This window comes from Leopardus geoffroyi, chromosome C1 (assembly GCF_018350155.1).
Source record: "Leopardus geoffroyi isolate Oge1 chromosome C1, O.geoffroyi_Oge1_pat1.0, whole genome shotgun sequence".
Lineage (NCBI taxonomy): Eukaryota > Metazoa > Chordata > Mammalia > Carnivora > Felidae > Leopardus > Leopardus geoffroyi.
Genome location: NC_059328.1, coordinates 218932403 through 218953566, shown reverse-complemented (window position 1 = coordinate 218953566; position 21164 = coordinate 218932403). Strand labels below are relative to the sequence as shown.

Here is a 21164-nt window from a genome sequence, read left to right as displayed (position 1 = left end):
TGCATCTAAAAAAAAAAATCACCTATCTAACATGGTTCCCCAAGTTACATGCTTTCTCTAAGTTGTTTTTCCGAACACCGCAAGTTGTTATTTTCAATTACAAAAGAACTGAAACCAGAAATGTCAACCATAAATTTATGATCTTCTGGATTCCATTTTAACGTGCATAATCAAATTGCTTCTGGTATCTTATGCTTTCTCTTCCACAAGCCCACCCAACGCTGAAATGAAATGTAAACTCAGCTCTTTGTCCAATATTACTTTTTATCTTATGGTCTATATACAAAAACCGTAGGCATCGTAAGAGGCACTGAATATACTTGAAAATGATCTTAAAGCTCACCTACGTATTGTGCGCTTTTATTACGGTATTTCTTTCTATTAGAAGACTCCAAATATCCTGGGTAGCAAGTACAAAACCAAGGTCAAGATGTAACAATAGCACCAGCCAACAAAAAATAAGGGTAACGTGACCTTCACTCTTATGGCGAGAATATGGAAACAGAGAAGTAAACTTTCAAGGAAGAAAAGTTTGGAAGCAGAATTGGAGAGGAAGTTTAAAAACTAAATTGTTCGAAGAGAACGGAAGAGAGAAAGGAGCAAATTAATTTGGTATGAAGAAGATGAAACAGCTTTTTGCAGTTCCACAGTTTTTTTTGCAGGTTTAAAAACCAAGCCTGGTTTGTTGATTGCACGGTGGGGCATCGTCGGTATGCTTACCGGAATCCTTAACCAGAGTACCGCACACCCACCTTTACCCTGTATTTACCAAGTGTCACCGCTCATCGTTGGCCCATAATACTCAGTTACAAATAGATGTAAACCATTCATTTCAAGACCACAATTGCAGCTTTTAGAAACCAGGCATCAAAGAAAACGAAGTCACGGTGTTTCAACTTCAGACTTTTCTCTTAAACGGAGAAGTCAAAATGAGTTGGCTATTAAAAGGTCTCCATTTTTTTTAAAAAGCTGGGTTTTTCTGTATTAAACTCCAATAAGCTTTCCGGTACACAAGTTAAGAGACCCGTGAAATGAGAAACACTCAGAGTGACAAGGTCTCGGGACAGGGGGCAGCCAGCGCAGACCACTCCGGAAGTCTCTGAACCCCTGTTCTCCTTGGTCATTCTTCTGGCCTGCACATCATCACCCCATCTGTCCAGGTACAGCCTTGTCGACCACCGGCAGCCACCACTGTCCCCGAGCCCTCCTCCTCTGTGCTGCTTTGCCTGGATCTGGCCCACAGCTCAAGAGAGCGGGTTCCGATTCCATTTTCAGAGAGCAAACGAAGACGGGGTGGCAGGGGGGATAATAATACACGACCGGGAGCATAATTTCCCTTGTGGGGATTAATTTCAGCCGTTGTGGGCCTCAGGCCTCCTCTCCCCATAGCAGAGGACAAGCCACCTCCCCTCTGCATTTGCGAAGAGAGTGAGCAGGAGGCTGAGGTCTCTCAAGGAATCCACTCCTGCCTCGCACTGACTTAGTTGGGACTATAACCCACGTGGACAGTTTTCATCGTCCCCGGGGCCAGCCTCCCCCTGGCCCCTCCAAGAGAGCCTCTCCTTCCGGCAAAAGGAAGAACAGGGACAGGTCTTTCCCCCTGTTCACAGGCCCAAGAGGTCTGTACAGATGGGAACTGTATACATCAGCCACCACCGAGGTCATTCACATCTTGAAAAAAATGTAAGCCTTGCTGTAAAAGGCACAGTGGATAGAATGAAAAGGAAAGAGTGAGTGAAAGCCTTGCTCCTAAAAGACACGGCTTTCACTATATACAATCATCACACTGAATAAGCATATAGTCTAACATAACACAGGCACAAACACCCCTTCCTCTCCTTCCGGAGCCTGGACATTTGGAACGAATCTCACTGAGGTGTTCCTTGTTTCGATGGCGTGCTGTACAAGGTGGTCTCCTAGGAGAGGAGTCTATCTGTGTGAACTCCCGGAACCCAACACTCCAGGGTCCTCGTGACCGTGGAAACGTAAATGTTCAGGTTTTCTGTTCACCAAGACTCAGGGCAATACATCTCATTCCTAAAAACTCTTGAAAAAAAATTTATTGATTCTCAGCCTCTGTCGTAATAGCCCATAATTCAAAATTCTGTTACCTTTCCCTGTTTTCTGTATATACTCATAATTACACTTAATTATGCTTTTGAAGGAAGAGTTCCATTTTACATACAGTGGTATGTTCTGGTTTGGGGCTGGTAAATATTCTCGTTTTTTGATTTAAGGTATCAGTGATCAGCGCTTTCCTCTGTTCTGGATCACACTGAAATCTCAGGGGCCTGGGATGCTCTGGGGATGGGGCTGACAGGTAGACTTTCCATTCTTTTCTGAGTCAATCTTTTGACTCGGAATCTTTCCAAATTGCCTCATATGCCTCTGTGCATTCCTGACCTGAATATACCTACGGTAACGATTTCTTGGTAATTTTAAGGGCCTTCCTGTGGACATCAATCGCTGTGCCACGATGTCATTTCCCCCTTGGAACAGGGTCACTGATGTTCACACTGAAGGCTCTTAGATTATCAAGAAATGGGTTGGCTGTTCAGAATCCCTTTCTTCTTTCTTTGCTCACTTGCTGATTCTCAGCTGTCCCCGTCCACTAGGAGCTGGGTCGTATCTGCCTGTCTACCGGCACAGTGCCTTCCGGATATGAAGTGATCAAAAAGTCCATTACTTAAATGAGTGAGTGGATGATCGAGACCCCTGGACAGCTGGTCTGAGGGGTATGAAGCATGCCACAGTGCCCTTACGTATGCTGTTGAGTAACAGAGGCAAGAAAGCCCTTAAAATGGTTGGATGATCTCACCATTTAGTGAGTTTGGTTGTCGAATCACCTCCCCAGGGGCCTTTGGAAGTAGGAACGAGAGAACGGCTCGCAAACGTGCATTCCAGGGTGGATGCGGCTTTGCTGAAGTTACAGGCAGCCGCCGACCCCCTTTCAAGTTCTTTGCAGCCCTTGGACTTGAGTCTCTGGCAAGCCTTGCATTTGTCCACGTAGCTGGCACAGGTGGAGAGGGCTTATCAGTCCCCGACTTCAGGATACTTACACAGGAAGAGTCAATGTTTATTTCCACCATATTCTTCAAAACATTCTAAGTGTTGGGATGGGTCAACACAGTAACAGAATGGAGAGCTTCCTTAACAGAATGGGGTTCCTCACCAGACTCACAGATCACAGGGGAGTCTATGAGGGAAGATCTTCTCAATTCTCCCCAGGAAGGTCCAACACTGGCCCTGGCCTAGGGGCCCGGAGAGAAGTTGATTCATTACTGACCAAGAGCATCAAGCATGAGTCCTTCGCACAAGGCCGACTGGGAATCAGCAGTCCAGAAGTAGGTACTACTTTTAAGACTATATTTAGGCAGTCAGAATTCAAGTAGGCCAAAGACTGGAGTCACAGGCTTGTCAAATTATAAAATGTTGGTTTTTTTTATTTCAGTTACATAATAACACACTTGCCTCAAATTTTATTGAGGTTCTGGTCTTTTTTTTTGCACTCAATTATATCTTGTAACAGTGACATGAATTCATATAATCTCATAAAGTGTCAACAGCATTCATCATGTACAGTCCTTTGTAATTTTAACATTTCACAATATTTTTTATTTAACTTTACAATACTTTTTAAAAGGCTTCCTTGTATAGAAAAGATAGATTTCCTTCAGGAAGATCAAATCAGGAATTTTCCAATAAGAATATACTGAGAAACAGCAAAGGAAAATATTTATACCAAAACACCAAAAGTGATTCTCTATTTAAAATATCCTGTTACAGTCCAATGAGCAGTTTGCACAAAAATGGTCACCTTTTGGATGGAGTAACACTTAGACAAATAGAAAGAGAAGTAATTTTAAGGTTAAGAAAACCTAAAAAATTTTAGAAATGGTCCCCCCCGCCAAATACCGCATTAGGAAATACAATTTCAATGTACGTCTCTTCCAGAAACAAATTAAAAAAAAAAAAAAAAATCTTCGTATAAAATGGCTTTGGTACATGATCAGCACAGAGTGAGGTCAAAATCTATAAAACAAATTCAGATATCATTAACAATAAGGTCAAAAGGTTACTGGTTTGAGACAAAATATTTAAATGCGGTAAAGGGAAGGGAGATCTCCCAGTGCTTTCTTAGATCCCTAACATGATGCATTACTGTCCTAAGGTGCAAATCTTATCACTCAGTGACCTATACGCTATTTGGCCCTTTATTTCCTTTTAAAATAAAATACCTCCTAGGTCATAACGTACACATCAAAATCAAGTATGAAAGCACACGTTTGAATGCGACAAATCAATGTAAATATCACTGTACTTACAATACGGAAGTCTCAGAATGCCATTTGGTCAACTGTATGCCGACAGATTTGGTCAAGAGTATCAGCCTAAGGCAAGTGCTAAATAGCTTTAGGTGGAATTTAAGCAGAAATACGAAGTGTTATGAGAGACACAACTGGAGTGCTCTCAGTTGGAACGCATACTGATTACAAGCGTGTCTTTCTTTCTAATCGGGGTGACGGGCTTAGCGAGGAAGTATCCGTCCCCAAGTAACAGTCTATAACTCAACGTGGTAGACAGCTCGGTGGTTGACTGTCACATGGTGCGTCTGAATCAACGGGGGACGTTTTAGGAGCCTCACCAGTGTTAAGAGCAGATGAGCCTCTGACAGCTGGACCTACTGTGCAGTCCTTGGCCCCTCTACAGCCAGCCTCAACTCCACTTACGACAGGGTGCAGTCCTCTTTGCTTTTGCCCTTCTCGCTTCCGCCTCTCGGCTGGTCTTTGCTTTCTGAATCGGAGGCTCCCAACTCTCCTGCGGGTGCTAGGTCATCCTCATCCTCTACAACCTTCCGGGCTACCTGACTGGCACATTCCGTCATCTCCTGCGGCTCTGTGCTTCCCGTGTGAGACGCATCGTCGGTGTCCTCGAGGGGGCTTTCATTCTCCAGCAGGGTGCCGCCGGACGCTTCTGCACTCCCTGGTTCTGGAATGCTGTGGGTGGCGCCATCTTGTTCGGCGCCATCTTTTAGAACGGCTTCATCTGGCTCCTTCATCGCGCCTGATGACTGGGCTGTGTCATCTCCCGACCCCAATGTGTCGCCATCGGCTGCTTCTTTCCCCGCTTTAGTGTTTACGTCCTCATCTTCTTGGTTAAGTTTTTCATCCGACTCAATTTTAGGATTTTCTGGACCATCAGCATTTTCACTGCTTCCTGCTACACTTTCCTTTTCTGGGCTTTCAGTGACCTCACCTTGTGCTTCTACAACTGGTTTTTCGTCAGTAAATTTTACCTGCTCTTCTTCCTTAACCTCACTTAAGTCTGGGTTCTGAAACGTTAACTCTTTCTTAACGTCTTTCAGGGTCTCCATAGCCGCCAGTGGTTTTTTCTTCTTGTTTTTCTTCTTCTTGTTCTTCGTCTTCTTCTGGGATGAATCCAATGCCTCTCCCTGTTGGTCATTCTTTTCTTCCTCGGGTTCTTTCGTATCTGGGGGCTCGCTTTCTGTGTCTGCCACACCTAGATCCGTTGCTCCCTGAGGACTGCTTTTGGCTGCTGGACAACAAGGGACGTTCCGCACTTCCGTCTGGATCGGTTTCTCGTCCCTCGGCCCCCTTTCCTGGTCCTCCTTTTCATCACTCTCCTCACCTACCGCTGTGCTCTGAACTGGGAGCTCCCTGGGCTCAGCAACTTCCTGCGTGGCGGGCTCTTTCTCTAGGTCATGCCCTGAGCTCGGGTCCAACTCGGTGGGGACATCTACCGCGTACTTTTCATCATCACTCACGGTGTCACTGTTATACCTCGGAGGTCTGGAGGCTACTGTGCCCACCTGCTCCCCAAGCCCCCTTGGCCCTGCCTCCACCACACCCTCTGTGGGGCTCCCACCTCGCTCCCTCATGTCTACACTGCCCAGCTCTCCAATTTCAGGTGTTTGTGGAGATGCAGATTCTTGACATGGCTCTGTGCTACCCTCTCCCAAGATTTTCAAATCTTCCTGTGTTTCTGCAGATTCTTTACTTTGGTTGTTGATATCCAAGGCATTGTAACTGTCCTGCTCAGTCACAGGACCTGGGATGCCACCATCTAATTCACCCAAGCAGTCGGACCGCTCAAGAGAAGCCCCAGTCCTGTCGTCTGGTGTGGACTCAACCTGCTCCATGATTTCAAGAAAGGAAGCATTCTCTAGACTCTGGCTTGGAACGGGTTCCTCCTCTGGACCATCTGCTAAGACTCCCAGTGAGGGGGCCCTGTCTTCAGAGGCTGTCTGGTCCTCGGCATTTCCGCCAGCATGGAACACCTCTGTGTCCGCACGCTCCCGTGCTGGGTCCTCTGTGTGCTGTTCTTGTTCAGTATTCTGCAACACTCCTTTTTCCCCCACATTCTCCACAATTTCGCTTTTCACCTCCACTTCACTGGCTCTTCCTAAAAGACCATTGAGAAAATGGAAGGGACCCCGTGAGGTGGCGACCGCTTAACACATTTTACAGCGTAAACACGTGTTCTCTCTCCCACCCGGCCCCGTTCCTAAGGAGAGAGAATCGCCAGAGAATCACACGAAACAGAAGCCTTTGCCAGTTCCGTGCGGCCAAGCAGCCACTGCGTCAGCCAACATCCGATCAGCGAGGGCCACTGCCGCCATCTTCAAGGCAAGAGTGGCGGCTGGTGCCATCTTGTGTGAACTGGTTTTCAAAGGGTGCCGTTAAGGTTTAACAAATAGAGCTCTGGGTCAGGCAGCCAAACAATCCCAAATGAGGGGCTTAAGAATGACCTCCAGTCCCCGTTCCCGCTTCTCATTTCCAAACACGCATCTGGGCTACTCCTACTTCCTCAGCTGTCCACCTGCACTGCACATCATGTGGCTCTAAAACCCCCTTCGAGTCATCTGAAACCTGCAATTCACCTGAAGAAATGCAACCTTTGGTCAGTCCTAAGGGAGATACTTCTGAAATAGCTCACATGAGGTAAAAGGAAATCAACCCCCCACCATCTAATTACTGTGTTTCTGAGAAAGCAGCCTGTGCCTGACACACCCCTGCTTCGTTCCCTAACGGACTGGGGGGTGTTTCAGCAGAGGCCAACACTCAAGGGCAAGATGACCACTTAATTAACGATCAGTTATTCACCAACTGAAGAATTACGAACTAAAAAAACCACGTTACTACTCTGGAATGAACGCTTACAGTTTAGATTCTCCAAACAAACACACCCCCGGCGTATTAGATGCCACGTTGCTATGAAGTGAAAGCCTGATAATTTTCTACCACTGTGGTCTCCACAGTGGGCCCACTCACCCCAGACAAAATGGGAACATTAGTAGGACTTCTGGTAGTTTTGCTTCACCCTTTAAAGATGTCTATCAGGGCACAGGTTTTATAACACACACTTTGCATTGATAAAATAGTACGTGTACATGTATATATGCATATTTGCGGATACATTTGTAGATATGCAGATTAAAAATATACATATTGGGAAGTTCCCGTAATTCTTTACTGATGGGGATTTGCGGTCAAAAAACATTTGGAGCTCACTGATAAAAGTGATATGTCTGGTTCTTTATGGGTTGGTGTCCTAAATGGTGAACGAAGATTTATAAAATGTATGTTTGAACGAGAGCAGCGGGATCAAATTCCCAGCTGCTCACAGAGCTAATATAAAGGTATGATGGAAACCAACCCATTTTTCTCCTTTCAGCAACTTATACACAAGGCGCTGTACGCGTGTAGCATACACGCATTACGTTGTAAAGGTAACGGAGATACTCTCCCTAGGAAGCGAGCCTTGAGAAGCGCAGGCCTACAGGTGTCTACATTTCCATGAATAAGGCAGTAGGATGAAAGCTTCCACGTGGAACTCAAAGTCACGGGCCCTGGCTGTACTGCGGCCTCACTGTAAAAAGCAGGGGCACAGCTGGTCCTAAGTGACAAGGAGGCCATATCTGCTGGCCGGATTCCGAAGGCTGCACACCAGATTCCGAAAGCTTATCCAAAAGCCAAATATTATGACAAATCTCAACGGGTGAATCTTTGCAGGTGTTTGCAAACTGCAGCAAATATTCTTACTGTCTGTTGGGTTTCCCAATTTACATTCTTTCAGAAAACAAAATGTGACCTACAGAGGGACAGCACCTCTGACAAAGGGGAAGGCACAGTCAGACTCCTGTTGATAAAGGTCCAACTCCCACTCTGACCCTCCAGCCTGGGGCTGCCTGTCTGTCTTGTCCCTCCCACCCCCTCTACCAGCCTGGGGCTGCCTGTCCGCCTCGTTCCCTGCCCTTTGCCCCTCACCTAGGGCACCTGAGTGGTAGCTTGAGAATGGCAACCAGACTGTATGTCACAAGCCCCAAGCTGCCATCCGCGGGCACCTCATGGCCTCAAAACACCGAATGGATGGTGGGTAGAATGTGCAGTTCTTGTAAACAGCGTTAACTAACTCACTCACTCGCTCTACAGCCTTGGCTGTTCTGACCTTTCAAGAAATCTGCAACGGAGTAAGTTAAAAGCCGTACTTGGCACATATCTGAGGAGAGGCAAACAGTACTGCCCAAACGGTCCCTTAAGTTCAAGACGATCTTCCTTGTGTTTCCCAGTTTCGCTTGGTGGCTTTGAGAAGCAAGAGAAATGTATTCTTCAGCCATCGGTGGTGAGCACAGAGATGCGTGCCAGAAAACACACGTGGGTGATCGCACCGCTCGGCAAGGAAACTCCCATGAAGTGACAGAACGCATGGCATGCTGGGTGATGGTTAATTGATCAGTGATGATTACGCCAATTCTAATAATGCATGGAAGGTGCACCAATGCTGACCGGAAGATACAAGAACGCAAAGGAGAATCGGCACTTACCTAGCGTCCCGTCCCCCATCGTCTTGAGAGCATTTAACTCTTCTTTTGTTATCTTGGTAGGACCTCGGTGTCCAACGTTATTTAGGGTGTCGGAAGTCTCTCCATTGGTAGTGATCTCTGAATTGAGGACTATTCCGTGTTTCTGGGGACAAAAACAGACTCGTAATACTCGCTGACTGATACTAGGTTAAACTCTGTTTTGTTAATAATAATTAAAAAGAAACTGTTTTTTCCACGAAGCCCAGAAACTTCCACAGAGTCAGAGAAGCAGCAGACACCACGCTCAGAAGCATTCTATCAACACACACAAATCTGGGACATCTTCCTCCAAGGGCCGCCTCTTTCTTACATGCACCAACCAATCCCATGCCTTAATGTGCTGGTGACCAGACACTTTTAACAGGCATCCCTTGTAACTACACGTAGTGGCCCGCAGGCTGCCACGAAGGAGGGCATCGAGCAAATCACCGTCAAGTGACCTCACTTTTAAAACCCTGGGTGCGGGGCGCCTGGGTGGCACAGTCGGTTAAGCGTCCGACTTCAGCCAGGTCACGATCTCGCGGTCCGTGAATTCGAGCCCCACGTCGGGCTCTGGGCTGATGGCTCAGAGCCTGGAGCCTGTTTCCGATTCTGTGTCTCCCTCTCTCTCTGCCCCTCCCCCGTTCATGCTCTGTCTCTCTCTGTCCCAAAAATAAATAAACGTTGAAAAAAAAAAAAATTAAAAAAAAAAAAAAAAAAAAACCTGGGTGCATTCTTTAAAAAGAGAGACAGAGATAAAGAAAGAGGTTATGTGCGTCTTCTGAAAGGAATAAGTACAATTCGTGCTGAAGAAGGAATTAAGTGGCTGGAACATCGGCTATACTCAAAGGAAATATCATCCACGTTCACCACACAGCCAAACACTCTAAAACCAGTTAACGCTCAGCAGCTCCAGGCTGCGCACTTCACCAGGGATCTCAGACTCACTCACCACTCCTGCTGCCCCCGGCTGTCTCCCCGAGCTTAGAGGCAGCCCCTGTGCCGGGCTCACAGCCCTGGGAGGAGCAGTGATAGGAACCTGTTCCCTCTGGTTGACCGCTGTGGCCTTGACCCCTGAATATAAGCAGCCGACACTGACGTGTTTCCACCGCCGATGTAGGAACTGGCCATGGCCATACCCTCTCCCAACACTGTCTCCTACAATGCTAACAGCCCAGCCGGAGCCCGTTTTTCTTAACTCAGTGTCCAGCCAGCAGCTGAAGACCCCTTCACTTGGCCCAAACAGGACGTGGGACTTTCCTCAAACCACTGGGTCTCAAAGTCTAGTTAGTGTCGGCCTCACCTGCACCACTGTTCAGCTGGAGAAGTCCTTAAACTTGAGTCTTCAATAAAAAGAAACACATACGTTCTCTAACTTTGAGTAATGTCCTGGAGAATTTATTAATGATTGTGAGACAAAGATCCAAAAAATTCCTGGAAATCAGAGTTGCTTTTGGGATCAGATATGCTTGTAAACAGACCCGAGGGAACCTGTGCTCATTGGATGTGTGTCTTCAGTGTCAGTGAACCTAAGATTTGTAATTACTAGGACTAAAATCAGGGGCGCCTGGGTGGCTCAGTCGGTGAAGCGCCGGACTCCGGCTCAGGTCATGATCTCCGGGTTCACGGGTTCGAGCCCCGCGTCGGGGCTCTGTGCTGACAGCTCGGAGCCTGGAGGCTGCTTCGGGTTCTGTGTCTCCCTCTCTCTCTGCCCCTCCCTCACTAGCACTCTGCCCCTCTCCCTCTGTCTCTCTCTCTCTGTCTCTGTCTCTCGCAAAAATAAACATTAAAAGAAAAAAAACCCCAAGAACAAACAAACACAACTAAAACCAATGACACAAAATTAACCAACACCAGTTCGCACACGCAGTCATTGTTGAGCACCCCGGAACCCGCTGTCACGCGGGTTTTTTCGTTTTTAACTCTACTTTGGCTTCATACCTTCAATTCCTCTTTCAGCATGACTACTTCCTCTCTAAGATCATCTCGGTCACTCCTTATGGAATCAAAGAACTCTTTCTGCCTCTCTAAAGCCTGAGTGTGAGCAGAGAGAGAGAGAGAGAGAGAGAGAGAAGATTCGCACGGGTGAGCAGGTGACTGAAGCGGGAATAAGGAGGCTTCTGCTGCATAAAACACCAACAGGGTTAAGGCGTTGTGTAGGATACGCTTAAAGATACAGACAAAACGCCAAGAATAAGCTCCTCGGGGATTTACGCCAGCCGAGAAATGGCGCCTCACGCTCCCTTTAAGGGCATTAACATTTGGAGGCTCCTGTATCCTATTTCTGTCCACCGCCGCTCGGCGTTTGTTGTCCCCGATGCACACCACGTGGTCCTGGAGCAGACGCACGCGCTCCACGTCCAGAGCGAGCGTGGAAGGGGAGACGGAAGGGACAACAGGGACGGCCTCGCGAAGCACGCGCACGGACGGTGTGTTCCCACCTCGGAGACCCACGCTGGCGCCGTGGAGGGCGCCAGGTTCTGGAAGACGGCTGTCATCGGGAAGCACGGCGGTTACCCTAAGCGGGTTCCTTCCTACTCATCACGCCTAAAGGCAGGTGGGCTGCTTTTGTCATTAAGAGAGGGCTGGGGGGGAGGGGGCCTGAGGCCTCCAGGGGCACATTTCAAGGTGGGGATAGGTGGGCACAGCGCCCTCCGCCTTGCGATTCCTCAAATGCCTTTCAGAAAAGCCCGGAAAACGCCAGACAGAGACTGGCTCCAGGAGGCCGGAGCCTTCGCACGTCCAACTGCCCCAGCGTGCCTTCCTCGCTCCTTACATCTCAGCGTGCTGCCGGCCTGCTCCGTGCAGGCAGAGAGCCCGGTGAGTGTCCACGACATGCCCACCCCCCCGTCCCGGAAGTCAGCTTCAGGTTCAGAGTTAACGGCAGCTTGAGTAAGCCAGTGCGTTCTCTGTATTACTACCTGGTGTCACCTGGGGCCACATGCACGCTCATGCAAGGGTTTCTGCAAACCGAAGACCCAAAGCACTGTATCTGCTAGCGGACTGCCCGTGTGAACAGTTGCACAGACGTGGGAGTCCTACCCCTATCTTCTTGTCTTTCCACTCTATTGTCTCCTGAAGGTCAGAAATGTCCCTGATATAACTCGCCTGCTTCTGCTGTAGCTGTCGGATTTCCTGAAGGATAGGAACAGATAGAAAGAAAGCAGATAAAGGGTTAAGCGAGAAGACAAAGGGTGGGCTGGGGAGCTCTGACCCCCAGGGAGCCCCAGGGAGCAGGTATCAGCCCTGATTCGACCTGTCTCTCTACACGCAGGAGCCTTTTCCTCCGCCTCGTCCCCAGCTGCCGGAGCGCAGACGGAAATCCTGCCTGGGGGAAATTCTGAGAGGCACTAAAGTTCTGATCAGGTTAAAAAATTAGAACCAAGCCTGTATCGGTTTCCTGTTGCGAATGTAACACGTTACCGCAAATTCAGCAGCTTAAAAACAACACGGGTTTATTCTCTTCGAGTTCTGGAACTCAGGGGTCCACAATGAGTCTTACGCCCTGGAGTTACGGTGAGGGCAGGTCTGGACTCTCTTCGGAGGCTCTAGGAGAGAAGCTGTACCCTCCCCTTCTTTTCAGCTTCCAGAGGCCGCCGTGTTCCTTGGCTCACGGCCCTTCCTCCCTAGGCACCAGCCTCTGCTCCCTCCCCGCTGCTGCCTTTGACTCTCCTGCCTCCCTGTGACAACACCGGGCCCCCAGATAATTTAGGGTCAATTCTCCATCACAAGGCCCTTAACTTAATCACACCTGCAATGTCCCTTGGGCTGGGTAAGGTGTCACATCCACAGATCCCAGGAATCAGGACGAGGACCTCGTAGGGGGCCATCATTCTGTCACACCTCCCAAAACAAACGCAAAGCCACCAAAGGTGAAAACCTTCGGGGTGCCTGGGTGGCTCTGTCGGTTAAGCGTCCCGCTCAGGTCATGTACGATCTCACAGCTCGTGAGACTGAGCCCCGCAGCGTCGGGCTCTGTGCTGAATGCGGAGCCTGCCTGGGAGTCTCTGTCTCTGCCCCTTGCCTGCTCACGCATACACATGCGCTCTCCCTCTCTCAAAATAAGTGAACGTTAAACAAACAAACAAACAAAAAGGAATGAAAATCTTCACCAGCAAAGGGGACTGTTCTCCTTAGGCGAGGCATGATGAAGAATTAGCCTGAACTCTCGATTTTCGAGACAACGGTTCACTTTCATAATGCACCCACAACGCCCTCCTAAGCCACACAGAGAAGAGAAGACCGGGAAGGGCTACCCACCTCCAGCATCTCTTCTCGTTGCTTCAGGGCCTCCTTAACTTCGGCAAACTGGAACTGCAGGACGCTGTGGGCGTGCTTCTCCCTCTCGAACTCCTACGAGGGAGGAAAAGACCGACCGGGGAGGAAAAGACTGACCGTGCACGTGGTGGTGCGAACGCACTTTCTTCCTAGTCCGCGCTCCCACGACTTAACTGACCTTGGAACAGACTACCTGTTACCGTGCCCGCCGTCACAGCTTTCAAGGCCTTTTAGCGACGTGAGCCCGCTTCTCTGCACTTTCTGGTTTACCGTGAGCTCTCCCCGAGGACCCGGTGCATCTGACAGGTGCCCCCTGACACTTCGCGGGCCGGCAGGGCCCAGGAGGGGCCCCTTCCCCGGGGGGGCTGCCGCAGCCCAGGCTGTCCGTGCGGGGGGGTGGCTGTGCCACGGACATCGGAGGGAACTCTCCCCGATTTTGAAATTCAACAAGGAACCCTGGGGACCAAAAGGGGTGTAGACATGGTCTACTTTGGCAAGCGTATCTAACTAAGTGGATGGCCAACTCTGTACTCCGGGGCCCCCACCCCAGGGACAAAACAGGAAAAGGTGGGGAGCACGAAGATCGCCCAGTCCGACCCCGCCCTCACCCCAGGGACCCGGCAGCACGCTCCTCTGAGGTTCCCGAGAAGCTTAGACGCTGCACGGTCCCTGAGGACGGTTTGGTATCCAACTGACAGCCGACGGCTTAGGGGACAGCAGGGTCCATCTCCTAGGTCGGTGAGGGGTTATTCTGGAAGGTACATGACCTTCACTTCTCACCCTGGCATCACTGCTCGCCCACTTTCTGAAGTCCGAGGGTCCCCGTACCCTCCTAGCTGTGACAAGGGCCTGCCTTTTGGGGGCTCTGCTCGGTCCCTGCTCCCCAGCTTGGGACAACATTCCAGATTCATCCAAATTCTCTGGAATTAGATTTGGGGGTTCTTGGTCTACTTCCTGATGCCTAAGTGAGGACATCCTAGGGGTACTTAGAAGGCATTAGTGTGTCCTCCCCCACACATGGGGCCCAGAACGTTCTCTCTGCTCCTATATTCCAACAGGGCAGCGGGTCTCATGGAAAGTTTCTCCTTTGTTTCAGAGTCTCGCTCCCAGAGACTTCATAAATAAAATTCTTCTTTAGCTTCTAAATCAATTCTATAGCAGTCAAAGAAGGAGACCTTTGAGGTGTTAATGGCAGCTTGGTTTTGACCCTTGGGATTTAGGGTACAGAGTTAGTTAAAAAGAAAAGATAGGGACACACACAACATAAATTTTGCTTATCTCAGCAACTCTGAAAAATCAGACAACATCCCAGGGGTTGACAGACCAAATAATTCCTAAAAATCTGAAAAACAAGTATTCCTTACTTTATGTTCCACAAAGAACATCTAATTAGTCTTTTGTCATTAATTTCAACACAGGCTCAGACTTTTTGCTGGTATCATAAATTAACTTAATTTAGCTTAATGAAAGTATTTAATCCTTAAATAGAGTAACTGTAACTTTCTCCAATCAGTAGAAAATAAATATCGTTTTCTTAAAAGATTTGATATCTACAATTTCTTGTCGGTGATAAGAGGTAACAAAATAAAAATCCAGAAATGTAGTTTAATAGAAAAACAATTTTTAAAGATTTTATTATTAAGTAATCTCTATACCCAATGTGGGGCTCAAACTCAGGACCCCAAGATCAAGAGTCAAACACTCTACCGACTGAGCCAGCCAGGCGCCCCCACAGAAACATCTTAAAGCCTCCATTTATGACCATTCAAACATGCTGGTTTTTATAGGCATGTTTTTTTCATGGTTATGACTTTATCTTACATGCAAACACACAAATAATCTCCCAGTAAAATTGTCTCTAGTTTACAGACTGAAGTTGTGCATGATACTAATATTAATACTATAATTATAATAATTAATTTTAATATTACTGCAAATCCCTCAGCAAAGAGCATGGCATTTGTATTCTCAGATGTCTGGGCTTCCTGGACAAGTGGAGGACCATCATTAAAAAAAAGACGATCAGGGGCGCCTGGGTGGCTCAGTCGGTTGAGCGTCCGACCTGGGCTCAGGTCACGATCTCCCAGTTGGTGAGTTCGAGCCCTGCGTCAGGCTCTGTGCTGACAGCTCAGAGCCTGGAGCCTGCTTCAGATTCTGTGTCCCCCTCTCTCTCCGCCTCACCCCTGCTTGTGCTCTGTCTCTCTCTGTCTTTCAAAAATGAACAAACATAAAAAAAATTTTTTTTCAAGTAAAAAGAAAAACAAAAAAGAAAAAGATGATCACAGGGGCTGCTGGGTGGCTCAGTCGGTTAAGCGCCCAGCTCTCGAGTTTAGCTCCGGTCATGATCTCATGGATTTTTGAGTTCGAGCCCCGAGTCAGGCTCTGTGTTCACAGTGTGGAGCCTGCTTGGGATTCTCTCTCGCCCTCTGTGTCTGGCCCTGCTCCACTGGTGCATGCATTCTCTCTCAAAATAAATAAATTTTAAAAAGTAAAAATAAACTAAAAAAACTCGTACGTGCAAACACACATACACATGAACACACACACACACTCCACATACGCGCCATTATCCCAAACGCACACATTCCACCATCCTCTCTCACACGGAAGCTCACTTTGTTCTTCTCTTCGTACTGCCGCCTGGACTCAGCCAGCTGTTCTTCGAGCTCCAGCAACATGTCCTTTAATGTGTCAACCTGGTACATGAAGTTCGTCTTTTCATTGTCAAGCTGAGCGTTGGAAACCATTGCCTTTTTGTATTTCTCCTCAACTTCCGCCAGCGAGTCCTGCGGAAACCATGTCACGTTTTTGAGATCATAGTAAGAAAACAAAAGGGAGATGAGTTGAGTGGTCTTTGAAAACAACAACAACAAAACAAACAAACAAAATCCAGCCCTAATCTTAGGGCAAATGAACCAGGAGAAGAAATACAGGATCATTTCAAACGCACAGAAATTCCCCCCTTTTCACTTTGGTCAAATCGGTTATTAGCCACTCAGAACATCAGCTATTAACTCAGAGAGTTGGCTCTCAATTGCGTCTGGGAGGAAGATGGCTTCCACGGCCATCAGCGCAAGGGAGACACACGATGAGGAGGCTCTGAGCGCGGGCAGGCCTCCTGCCTCTGACCTCATCACTCAGGGGCACCTGCTGTGGCGGCTTGGGGCCCTCAACAGGTTTCTGAAGGAATCACTCAAGAAATGTGCCCAGAACCCAGGAAAGAGCCGGTGCGTGATGGTGGAGAGAACAGAACACCCACCGCTGGCTGCCGGCCGCCCCTGCCTGGGCTTGTGAGGCGGGAAAGGATTCGGCAGAATTTTAGGTTTCAACCCACAGGCCAACCAACCAAACAACACAGGCCTCACTGGGTCGGTGCTGGAAGGACAGAGCGCATTCTTTTGAAAGGACAGCTCTGGGGAAAGAGGCCTGCAAAATCAACGTGGCCCTGCTGTGTCTCACACCCGTGCCGGCCAGGCCACAGAGTAGACCAGTGCTTACATCCCAGAGCACAGATCAGGGCCAGGTGACCCCAGAACGGGGAGAGTAAATCCCCGGGGTGTGAACCACCAGAGCTAAAGGGAGCCGGGCGCTGTGCGGTCCGGTGCCACAGGTCCCGTCAGAGGCCTCGCGGAGACCAGTGCTGCCTGCAACGTGCGAACCAGGGCGACGACTTTGGGTGGGACCAGTGGCTCCACGGCTGGTTCCGTGACTCCCTTTTCACACGCGCTGAGAGCCCGTCATAATTTCCCCCTCTTTTCAAAGAGAGCTGACAAATATGCCAGTGATTACTGAGTCGCCTTAAAACCAACGTGTCCTCTGTTTGGTGCTCGTAGGATACTAAACTCAGACTCCTTCTGGGGAGCTGAGAAAGAAGGGAGACGTCTGCCATCTACTGCTAGGTCCACGGAGACCACAGCCCACACCGTCCGCCTCACCTTCAGGGAACGTGGCAAGCATACCTCCTGGTGGGCACAACGCAGTAATTTCACATTCTAAAAGTGGGGTGTATTCACTCAAATCCAAGATGGTGCCCATTCAGACACTGCTTCAACTAGGGAAATTCTACAGCACGCAAATGATTTGGACGTTTCAAAAGCACAGCGGTACGGAACGCCTCATCGGCAGACATCAGATGTTTTGAGAAGCAAACGGAGGGAGCGCTCTTTGTATGTTAGGGCTGCGGAACGTGAAGGAAACCCAGACACCCTCCTGCAAGTGGACGGCCCACTTCTGTGGGAAGAACTGGGCTTACGCCGGGGGGAAGGGAGTGAGTACAAAGCGTGCATCAGGAAGCGTGTTAGTTTTTCTACTGAGGGTTATGGCGTTCAGGTCTTGGCTCAAAAGCTGCATTTGGGAGAACGCTCAAAATGCACGTGGTGCGAGCCCACGCCGGCGTCCCTGCCGCTTGGAATTCTGCAGTCCGGAGGCTCCCGGGAACAGGCATGCGGTCGGAAGGTCTTTGGGATTTCCGAAGGTTAAGCTGGGTTAATACCATAAGCCCACACTTCCACGAACGGGTACCTTCATCTCTTTCAACCCCTGCATGTATTTGCCTTCTACGTCCTGAATCTGGTCCTTCAACTCATTCAGTTCCTAGGAATTGGCGAAAGAGGCAAATCATATCAAGGGAAAAAGGGGGTGTGACCATGAAGAAAGAGAAGTGGTTCTTGGGCGCCTGGGTGGCTCAGTCTTGGTTAAACGTCCGACTTTGGCTCAGGTCATGATCTCATGGTTCACAGGTGCAAGCCCCGCGTCAGGCTCTGTGCTGATGGCTGGGAGCCCGGAGCCTGCTTCGGATTCTGTGTCTCCCTCTCTCTCTGCCCCTACCCCACTCATTCTCTCTCTCGAAAAAAAAAAATAAATAAACACACATTGGGGTGCCTGGGTGGCTCAGTCAGTTAAGTGTCCGACTTTGGCTCAGGTCATGATCTCACGGTCTGTGAGTTCGAGCCCTGCGTCGGGCTCTGTGCCGACAGCTCGGAGCCTGGAGCCTGCTTTGGATTCTGTGTCCCCCTCTCTCTCTACCCCTCTCCTGCTCACACACACACACACACACTCTCTCTCTCTCTCAAAAAAAAAATAAACATTAAAAAAAATTAAAAAAAAAAGAGAAGTGGTTCTCTAAATATTTTCTATTTCTGGGGAGTTTCCTTCATTCAGGAAATCTGAGCAAGTGATTTTCCATTTTTTTTCCTCTTAAGTGCGAAAGGAAAATAAAATAAATTTCAAAACTACAAAGATCAAAATTGAGGTGTCTCTCACATGATATTTTCACAAAATTTTACAAAATCTAGGCCTATATTACTATAATTTTGCGCATTTTATTCATTTTTTTAAGTTAATTTACTCATTTTGAGAGAGAGCATGCACAAGCAGAGGAGGGAGGGAGGGAGAGAGAGAGAGAAAGAGAGAGAGAATCCCAAGCAGACTGCGTGCTGTCAGTGCAGAGCCTGATGTGGGGCTCGAACCCACAAACCATGAGATCATGGTCAGCTGAAGTCAAGAGCTGGACGCTTAACTGACTGAGCCGCCCAGGCACCCCCCAACCAGTTTTAATTATTAGAAAGTTCTTCCATCGGCGAAGCCAATTCCGATCCTTTACATTTCCCCCTCTGGCCTTGGCTCTGCTCTCCAGAGGACACGAGTGCCAGTACCTTGGGCTTCCTAGTTACCTTAACAAACAGCACTGCACTTCTCACACACACTCACGGTGGCCTCGCACTGAGTGGTAAGGATGCAGCAGAGAAAAATGTTTATGTTCCAGTGGAAGGGAAAAAAAAGTACCAAGATACAACGATGAGATCTATTGAAAGCATGTTATGCGTATTACGAATAGAAAAGAGGGGCACCTTCTAGGCGGAGAATGGGGGACACCGAAAGGGGAAAGTGGGGTTGTTGGGAGCAGTGAGTGATCTGGTGTCCAATACATTCCAAAATATGGAGACTGAGTGTCTACAGAAGCGGCCGAGCACCGCGGTGCGGTGTGGCGAGGGCCCCCACCAGGGTGTGCCCAGGGAGCTGAGGGGGTGCGGAGGGCACGGGGGCACGGGCACCTGTCTGCCCTGCTGGGGGGGGGGGCGGGGCAGGCAGGTGTGGCTTCCTGCAGGTGCCTGGAACATGTGTTTACGGCAGGTAGGGGAGACCGGAGCAAGAAGAAAGATCTGGAACTTTACGAATACAGACTTGAAGGCTGATTTTCATAAAAGGTTCCTCTAGGTCATAAGTAGGTAGGCAGCCTTACCTTGATCTCCCTGATGGATGCCTCCGTGTCGATGGAGATGGACGTGTCCCCGCTTCCCCTCCGGGAGGAAGTCCCGCCCAGGGAGGCCAGCGTGGCTGCCGACAGGCCGGGCAGGCTCCGAGACCCCTGCAAGGTTGCAAGGATCGAATGTGATTTCGGACGAAACCAACATTACTCGCGAGTCTACTGTTACGGAACTTTCACTTGAATTCAGTTTTCAATCGGAAAATCATCCGTGGCTCCCAGAAAGCGATAAAGAGAGGTCCACTTTGAGGGGCCTCGTGGGTGCCTGGGAATTGGCCTGGATTAACCTTACGCTCTATGGTCGGGCCCACGGTGGACGCCTTTGCCGCTCGGTGGGGTTTAACACACATGCTACAAGTGAGTCCTGGGGACCCCTCACAGCTGTGATGCCGGCTGGTGGGCCACACAGTTTTTACCAAAGATGAACCGACACGTTTTCTTGTTCATTTCACCCACGCGTGTCAGGCCCCTCGTCGTTCAGCAACGACACCACGTAACGGCTTACGGAAATTCCTTACCTTCTCAGTGAAATCTTTGTCTGGTCTCTCTTCAACCTGTGGAGGAAAGTGGACAAATACTAAACACTTAAGATCACTGAGCGGGTAACAGGGATTTAAGGGGCACGCGGGTAACAATAAAACATCAGCTTCCTTTGTGATTTAAAAACTACTTTGCCAACGAGCACCCGCGGAGATGATTCTGCCAGGCGGTGCGGGCACGGCGGGGGCTCACGGGCAGCTTGGTGGGCCAGCTCGAACTTCGCTGTGTGGTTTTTCACCGATCTTGATCTCCAGGCGGACACAACAGCGAAAGGACACCCACGCTGACCGCGGAAAGCCTCGTCATCAGGGATCCGTTCATGAACTGGACAGGCTTCCTTCACAGATTCCACAGTTGTGCGTGCCGGTCCCCGATGTGGGAGAGGATGACAGGCGCCCAGCTTGCTCACCACCCCCCACATTACTATGGTTACAGAGGGAGAGCAGGACCAGGAGCCTCTGGGGCTGGAAGACGCGACCAGAGTCCTTGTTTTGACTCCCGCTGCCTGGGTCTCCCAAGCGGAAGGAAGCAGCGGAACTGGTTGGAAGTTTTCCTACTTCTCATGAGTGACAGAGTCCCCATGAGGACTCTGGTTTAACCGTCTCGGGACTGATGCCCAGATGTGGGGAGCTGGCGGAGGGGGGTGAAGGCACAGGAAAATCTGCCAGGTGAAAAGTGAGACCCCCTCCCCTCCAAATTTGGCTTTTACGTGTCTCCCATTTACAGGTGTCCCTGAGCTCGCTCTGCCCCTTCCTCAGGCAGGATGCTGTCTCAGTGGGACCCAGGGCATCACCCCCAAGGGAGACCCTGTACCTCAAGGGTATCTCAGGGTCAGCAGGCTGAGGCTGGCACCGCTCCTACTTCCTTCTTTGCTGAGCGCCCAACAAAGGGCGACTGTTTTCATTTTTGTGCACGTTGAGAGCTCCTTGCCGCGAGCGCACGGGGAAGGTCACGGTGGGTGAGAGAACCTGGGGCTCGCTTGTGTCCAAACCTCTGGGGGAAGCTGACAACGAACCATGCCTTTCCCCTCACGTCTCCGATCCTCCTTCCTGCAGCTCAGATGTTCCTAAATTTGACCTCCAGGGAGCCGACCGCAGGTGCACATGACGAGCACGGCCATGGCTCTGACTCAGTAGGCCGGATGGCGATCAGGGGCTCTGCAGATACTCTGTATGCTTACACCACAGACCGTCCGAACTCAGGCTGAGGAATCCCGAC

General features: G+C 49.5%; 1 protein-coding gene across 50 annotated transcripts in view; it reads right to left on the bottom strand.

Moving 5' to 3' along the window:
• LRRFIP1 (LRR binding FLII interacting protein 1) overlaps positions 1-21164 on the bottom strand; it is a 141273-nt gene that overhangs the window by 8045 nt on the left and 112064 nt on the right. For 17 of the 50 annotated variants that reach the window (XM_045481862.1, XM_045481866.1, XM_045481864.1 and 14 more), the window contains 9 exons: positions 19925-19960; positions 19383-19508; positions 17663-17734; positions 15757-15927; positions 13124-13216; positions 11906-11998; positions 10805-10897; positions 8846-8987; positions 3418-6423 (listed from right to left, as the gene is read on the bottom strand). In XM_045481862.1, coding sequence (XP_045337818.1) covers positions 4727-6423; positions 8846-8987; positions 10805-10897; positions 11906-11998; positions 13124-13216; positions 15757-15927; positions 17663-17734; positions 19383-19508; positions 19925-19960 — 2523 coding nt within the window. In that variant the 3' untranslated portion in view covers positions 3418-4726. Of the gene's footprint in view, positions 1-3417; positions 6424-8845; positions 8988-10804; positions 10898-11905; positions 11999-13123; positions 13217-15756; positions 15928-17662; positions 17735-19382; positions 19509-19924; positions 19961-21164 lie in introns of those variants that run through there. The other 33 variants (XM_045481910.1, XM_045481902.1, XM_045481904.1 and 30 more) reach the window with 8 other exon arrangements.